The sequence below is a fragment of the Pocillopora verrucosa genome, chromosome 9 (assembly GCF_036669915.1).
Source record: "Pocillopora verrucosa isolate sample1 chromosome 9, ASM3666991v2, whole genome shotgun sequence".
NCBI classification, from domain to species: domain Eukaryota; kingdom Metazoa; phylum Cnidaria; class Anthozoa; order Scleractinia; family Pocilloporidae; genus Pocillopora; species Pocillopora verrucosa.
Window position 1 is genome coordinate 15,968,284 of NC_089320.1, and position 7,433 is coordinate 15,975,716.

At 38.2% G+C, this 7,433-nt stretch overlaps 1 protein-coding gene across 1 annotated transcript; it reads right to left on the reverse strand.

Annotated features, from left to right (window-relative positions):
• Positions 1–3,757: 3,757 nt before the first annotated feature.
• Positions 3,758–4,891, reverse strand: LOC131780561 (uncharacterized protein PF3D7_1120000-like). Its single transcript, XM_059097179.2, has one exon. It carries the CDS (start codon positions 4,889–4,891, stop codon positions 4,106–4,108), a length of 786 nt encoding a protein of 261 aa, XP_058953162.2. The 3' UTR covers positions 3,758–4,105.
• Between the last annotated feature and the right edge of the window lie 2,542 nt (positions 4,892–7,433).

A 7,433-nucleotide genomic window follows, 5' to 3' on the forward strand; every position in this document is an offset into this window, starting at 1 on the left:
TTTGCCCTCGACCTTAAGTGTGTTTCAGGTACAGCCCAAGAGTCCTTTGGTTTCAATGATATAAACAGTACAGCTTATATTTTTTAATAAAATTTGTCGATTTTTTTTATTTGATGAGCTTTTTGGTGTTTTTCAGGAGGGTTTCTGGAATGTGGATGACTTGCCTATCATTGGTATAGACACACAAGGCTTTACTGATTTGCTGGCAGGTGCTGGTGCCAGGTCTCTTGGTACGCTTCTGTTCTGTTCTGTTCTGTTCTGTTCTGTATTGTTGCTGTTGTTTTATCTAAGACGGGTACACAATTGAAAGAGTAAAACATAGTCAAACGCCTTTCCTTCAGTACAAGATCTTTTGTTGAAATCTTTATTTCATTACATTTCTACCAACCTTATCAGCGACAACAGAAGATTCTACCGAGTTGCTAAATTGAGACTTATCTTGAACGTGGCGACATTAACAATGTGGGAATTTGCTGATTCTTTTGTAGATTTTATACAGATTAATTCTAATTTATGCTTCGAATTTTTTCGAGATCGGGCAAAATTTAACCAGGATTTAGTTTCTCTCACTTCCTACCCCTCTCCTACGCTCTTGATTCTTCCCTCCTTGAGCCTTGTGCTTCTCCCGTTTGTCTGAAAAGAAACAGAGACTGCTAGGCGAGCCAAACAAAGTGAGGAATTATTTAATTCCAAAGGCTTAGCAATTGCCTACGTTTTAAAACAGAGGCTATGAAAATTTCGAAAATGGATAATTTTCCGTAAAACTTTCGTTGGACTTTGATGAGGAAGACAAATTTTAATGCAGCCAAATTAAGAAGTAATTCCCTGATTTATTGTTTTACACGGCATTTCACGCGATACACTGCAGGTCTTAAAGTTTTTGAAAGCGTGAAAAGACTTCTGGCCACCTTCATGATGTTGGCGTTCATGAAACTGAGGCTTCATGTCGTGTTCCCACTGACGCTTCCATTCGGACAACCTGAGTCTGAGGTGAGAATTTGTCTCAATATTTTGAGGCACTGTTGTCTTTTGGTCAGAACTTAGAGTGCTTAACCAATCGTTAAAATTAGCTCCAATAACCTGAACAAGCTGTTAATTCATCAATGGAAGACGTTGGCAGCTAAAACAAGAATTCCTGGACAGGTTCTCCTGGTAGTATAGCTGGGAAAAAAAATTAACAAAGCGTTTTGATGGCAAGTCTCCTAAGGTGATACGTGTCCTTTAAGACGCAACAATGGTGAACGCGTTCAAATGTCCCTTTAGCGAAATTAAGAATCTTTAACGCAACGTAACGTGATAGGACAGTCATTAATTGGCTCTATTTAGGTGATATAGATAGGGAAAAAACTCCTTACTTACTGAATCTTAGCAGTCTCAAACTTCGTTCTCCGTGTCTTCGTGTTTTTTTTTGTGTTTTTTTTATGTACGCCGGGAAGCCTTCCTGGACACTGGGAACCAAGTCGTATCACTGAAAAATTATTATTAGCGTAGGGTCTGGGACCTGTTGGCAAAGTCCTAATGGCCCAGTTATTGTTTTTTCAAGGGCAGGTTTTTTAGTTTGACGTTTTGTCTTCTAGGTAACTGTTGGTGGTTTGGGAGTGAAGTATTCCAAAGACATCACAAAAGCGCTCAAGTGGGTTAAGATCCAGGAAAGGAAGATTCCTCTTCTTTACTCCCGACTGGAATTTGGAGCCAACTGGGAAGCGGCCACACGAACGATGGCACGGAAGATGAAAATTTAAAAGTGGAAAAAAAAAACTTGTTAGTGAAATTAAAAGCCCATTGTTCCATTTTTTTTAAGCTCCGCACAGATCCTTTTATTTTCGTAAACGGATAATATCCACATAATTTTTTTCTATTGGCAGTTGCGATTATTTTGGTTTTAGTTTGACGACATCCAGTCAAGTTGCGCTTCAGTGCATGGAATTTCTAAGATAACATTCCAAAATTAACAGGAGTCTTTATTAGAAATTGTAGTTGAATCTCTGAGATGTGACGGACTCGCTTTTAAATTTGTCCAAGATTAATCCGGGGAAAGTAATGTAATTGGGACTTAGAGTTGAAACTCCAAAACATAATGAATTTATATTTTAGTTTGGTCAAGATATGTGAAAGGCCTTTTTGAGTTTCAACCTGGTAAGTAAATGAGAACAATATGATGATGTGTGGTTCTAAAAGAACATTTTAATCTCTGAAATATTAATTGATACAGGGGTATTACTAAGCAAAATAATAATTGAGATTAAATAATAAAATAAAATAATACTGAGGAAAATAATGATTGAGATTATATAAGGCATCTTATAAAGTCTAAATGATTACATGATTTTAATTTTATATTATTGTAAGAGGTTCAAAATCTTCATAATTTTCTGAATATGGCTACTTTTGTTAACTTGTTCGTCTTGCCATCATGACAACGGGGTAACCATATATCAACAAAAAAGGCAAAAATAAAATTCTATTTAATAAACAAGTATAAGCGTGTGGATTGTAATCTTTTATATGATTGGCTGAATCGTGCGCGCAATTTGATTGTGTCTTATGATTTATTGTATGGGACAGAGGCAAAGATGACGTTACCATAAATAACATTTTGCCTTTATCTTATAGAAAAATAGTTTCCACGTTGCCGTGTCTTTACAGTAATAGATCACAGAAGACTTCAAATCAGTGACACACTCGGCCAACCCTCGTGTGCCTCTTTTTTTTTACCACAATTTTACGTCATCTGTGATTTATTACTGAACAGAAGCACAACAACATGGGATCTATATGGTAAATAGCAAAATTTCATAGAAGTCTATTACATGTGGCATGTAGCTGTCACAAAAAAATTGCTTTCTTCATGAGGCTAATGGTTGGAATTGACTAACAAATTTAAGAGTTGGTTGAGTGTTGTCCGTTATTTTCCGAGCGTTTTCCTTTTTGTAATAAATTCCCATATGTTTATGTGAATTAACTAAACAAGGCGGATAAATTTGGTTGATTATTAGATTCTCTTTACGTGTAGACTGGTCTCATTGGCCTGTTTTCGGTTGTCCTCACTCATTCCCGGCTTCGTCCATGCGTCTTAAGCACTCATTAAAACACATGGGAAACCATTAGGTAAAAGTACGTTACTGTCGTGTCAGCCGGCGGGAAACTAGCCTGTAAACTGGCTCCCTATTCCAAGTTCGTGCGAAGCGGGGAGAAAGAGAGCGAGGAGGGGATGAGGGTAGGGAGGACGACGCTGCCTTACCCTTAATCCCCTCTTCCGCTTACTGATTGATTCGCAGCCAGTTGCTCTCATCGTTGGCAACCGAACCTTATCATTTGACTATCGTCAAACTGGCCCAGAATGAAAAGGAATTGATTGGCGCCCTCCTCAGCGTTTATTGGAACCCAGAAATGACTTTGTTTTGAGTTGCCTTTGTACAAAGATCACAACTTTTCTTAAATAACACTTAATAAACGGATTCATGATTTAAAACGAATGTTAGAGTGCCACTGAGAGTGCGAGAGAAAAGATAGATGAAAAGATCGGGAGGGGGGGGGGCGGGGAGCTTATAGGAGAACTCGTTACCAACAGATGATTTCGTAGCTTAGTTGTTAGTAACAAATCTCCAGCAGGCACGGGGTTGAGCCCCGTTGAACTCTGAATTTTTTCTCAGGCTTCAGTTTTGCGTTTTCTTCGGATCAATTGCAGTTAGCCCATGATGATCCATTTTTCATTCTTGAGCAGCACACATCACCATCAGTTGAGATTTTTCTTCCATTTTATAGAGTCATTTTGAAATTATTACTTTTCCTCTACGTACAGTGCTAATACACTCCCATTCAAAATACTCACTTGTTTTCACAACATTAAGCTTCCATATTCAAAAATAAATATTTAACGTTTTGCTGCTGCTTCGTGAAACGAACATATATACATTAACATTTACATCAACTTCCTTTCGAGTTTCCTAGGCAAACACAATGTGTGTCTCGGGTTTGTCAGTTAAAATTACATTCAGTTCTATCTTGCCCTCTCATGAACAACACAATTTACTCTCTGCATTATTCGGAAAAATGAACCAAGATGATAATTTCACGTGTTTGTGTCACAATGAACTGTTTAGTTCTACTTGCTAAAAAGACGCGACAAAGCGAGCTGTTTTCGTAGATCGTCAACATGCTTTTCTTTGCTTGTAAGTCTCTTGTGTATTTCTTGAATTACCATTTTTCTTTCTTCGCTTATTCGTTTCTCGTGGCCGGCTTCCTGGCGAAGCTTGTCGACAACAACTTCAAGACGTGTGAGATTGGCGACTGCGATGTTTCTCTCGTTTCGCAACTTCTCTGTCTCGTTGAGAATTTTTGCTTTGCTCTGAACTTTCTCCAACTCCTTTGCGTCTTTTACTTCTTTAACCTTGTTGCGAAGTTTCAATTTCAGTTCATCGACGGCCAGTTCTGCCACAGACTTGTTGTTGATTGCTTCAGCTCGGTCGTACGACATTTTATGAATTGATTCTTTCAGTCTTTTCAATTCCTCGTCTTTTCCGCGGATAACCTGTCCCCAGTTTTCAGGGAACGGAAGCTGAGAAATTTGGGCCTTTAGTTCTTCGTTTTCCTGGGAAAGAACAAGAAGTTTCGATTTCGTTTGCAGAAGTTCATCTCGTAACTGTTGACCCTCGTGCCTTAAAGCACCATTTTCTTCCCTTATCTCCAGGTACGCTTTGTAGATGATTTCGTAGTCTTTAGCTTTCGGTCGCTTTGGGGCTCTTTTGATCGGTTCCTCGACTGCGTAAATACCGTTTCTTGTAAACGTTCCTTTTGTTGGAGCGATAAAAATGTGACTGGTTCTCCGTGAGCCTGCAACGGCTGGTGTTAATCCAGTAAATCTAGAAGGCGCAGAAACTCTGAACTCCATGTTAGCAAATGCCATACCTTACCACTTTACTTCTATTAAATTGTAAACAAACAAGCGCCCTTAATTACTCTCTGCATAAATCCGTCTTCCCGACAGTTAATAAAATTTCCTTTCTTTTACAGAAGTTCAAGGTCAAATTACTGCAATCAAGGTATTAACTTTGCCATTGTGACGTGTGTGTGCAATTCATCACTAACTGTTCAAAATAGAACTGCAAATAAAAGATCAATAAACTTGGCAATTAATTACGTACCCTTATAGATACCAATTTTAGAAGAGGTTTATTGGGCATCCACGTGGAAAAATGGGTTTTTGTGCTGGGCTGTCTTAATGGATAACTTTGGATAGCTTTCAAAGTCGAGCTCATAAGTGGAAATGTAACTTATAGCCCAAATATGATTTGTTTCAAAGCGGCCAGGAAATATAAAGCAATCTCCTGCCAACCTGTAATTCAGCCCATTGTTCCCTACAAAGCGGCGGTCTCTTCACGAAATGAGACTTCATTTGAATTCGAAGTTTCCAGAATTTAATAAACAAACAGCACAACAACCATTTTCGCGTACTGTAAAGCCGAACACAAAAGCTTGTCAAAATCTGGCAAATTTCTCAACCAGTATTTTTTTGGCAACTTTCTCAACTACCTTTAAAACTAATTATAATCAAAGAAAAACTCAGAATTTCATCGGCAATTTAGTGTAATGATTTTTCAACAAAAAGTAGCATCGATTTGATTTAACGATTTCTTTGATTAGCTGATTGTTTTACGGCGTCAAGAACTATAATTTCTCCTATCTCTTTTCGGTTGACGGTGCGAGAGTCAGTAAGGCCCTGAACACACTAATACGAAAATTGTAAGAAAAGGTTCCGACCAGTTAAGAAAAACCGGGGAAGGCGTGTTAGTCAGGAGCAAGAGAATATAATATTTTGTCAGGAGCGAATAACGACCCGTGGTTTTTTCATACTATGCCAAAACATTGACAGTTACAGCAGAGAAATCAGTGAACTTTCACCTACAAAGATAAGAAAATCCGTAAATCACGTTTCTTCGAGCGTACGTGAATAAAATCTTGATCACGTTTTCTAGTTTTGTATTGTTTAATCCTCGTTTGTCCAGAAGACAATAAAAGTATTAAGTTGGGTCATTGTTAAACACAGGAAGCATCACGTTCAAGCATTCTCGATTTAAAAATGGATTAATCCTGTTAGCGCTTGTTTACACGTTCGACCTGATACGCAAGAGAGTTACTCAAGCGCAATAAAGTAATGCACTCCTCATTATTTTGTGCTGCCACTCGGTTACAAGTATAAAGAAAAATGTATGTTTGAGACTTAATCACTTTATTTATTTAAGTGATCTGCACACTTGGTATAACGACTAGTTTTCAGCTACGCCACTGCGAGTATGGTTTAATGAAAATTAAATGAAAACATTAAAATAAAGAATCCTCGCGAGGAGTCAGATACGTTCTCGTTTCACGCGCGTGACATATGAAGTGGACATTCTCGTTATTTCCACATTATCGGCAAGTTCGTTTAGATTACTTTGGTTCTTAGTTGGTGCCCGTTGCTTCGACGAATGGCAAAATGCTCATAACGTTTATAAAAACATTGAAGTGAGAGAACACTAGAGAAAAGTAACACCGAATCGACGGCGTGTCTTCACGCATTTTCTCGTGTTTTCCCGCGCAAAACAAAAACTCGCGTTTAGACCTGTGACCCAGTGTGGGACATGACATGAGTATATTGCCCTGCCCACTCTAAATTTAAGGCTCTCTCTCTCACTCTCTTGATTTGGTATTGTATAAAGATAAATCTCTGAAAGAGATAACTGTCTATTTCTAGGGTTGACTGAGAACTTCCAACAACCTTTCAAATAAGGAAGATGATAAATTTTGAGTTAAGTAAAGTGGTTGGGAGAGAGAGAGAGAGGTGTTTATTCGTCTTGTCTCTTTTTTATTCTGTTCGCGAATATGACGCTTTCGATATTGTTTATCGCAACTGTGTGCAAGACGCGTGACTCATTTAGACCTTGTCATGGCAGAGCTCATCGTGGGGTGTCTGTGACACCTCAAGGTGCACCTTAACTTTACTTCACAGTTTCAACCTTATCAAAAAAATACCTTACGCATGACAGTAACAGTTATTTGTATCGTGAAATAGGTTTTGGTTAGTCATCGTGGTAAAAGGCACTTTCAAAAGAGAAATGTAATCGTTTGTCTTACGATGTAGTCACTTTGGACTAGCGACGTATCATACTGTTAGTCGCCTTCAGCTGATGATGCTGAAAATTATTAATATATGGAACTATTTAATCCAGAGTTAGAGGAAAAGATCCTCAGGTATCGCTGAATAGGAGGTAAACCTTCTAATGATGGTAGATCAGTTGTAAATCTTTTGTGGTAAACATCTAAATATGAGATATAGAGGAGACGCGAATAAGGGGCGTTAGTATCAAGTAAACAGCTAAATTCAATTCCTATGGAAATAGAAAATACAGTAAAAAAAACCTTTTTTCGGCTCAAGATGGCGTGATAAATATGAA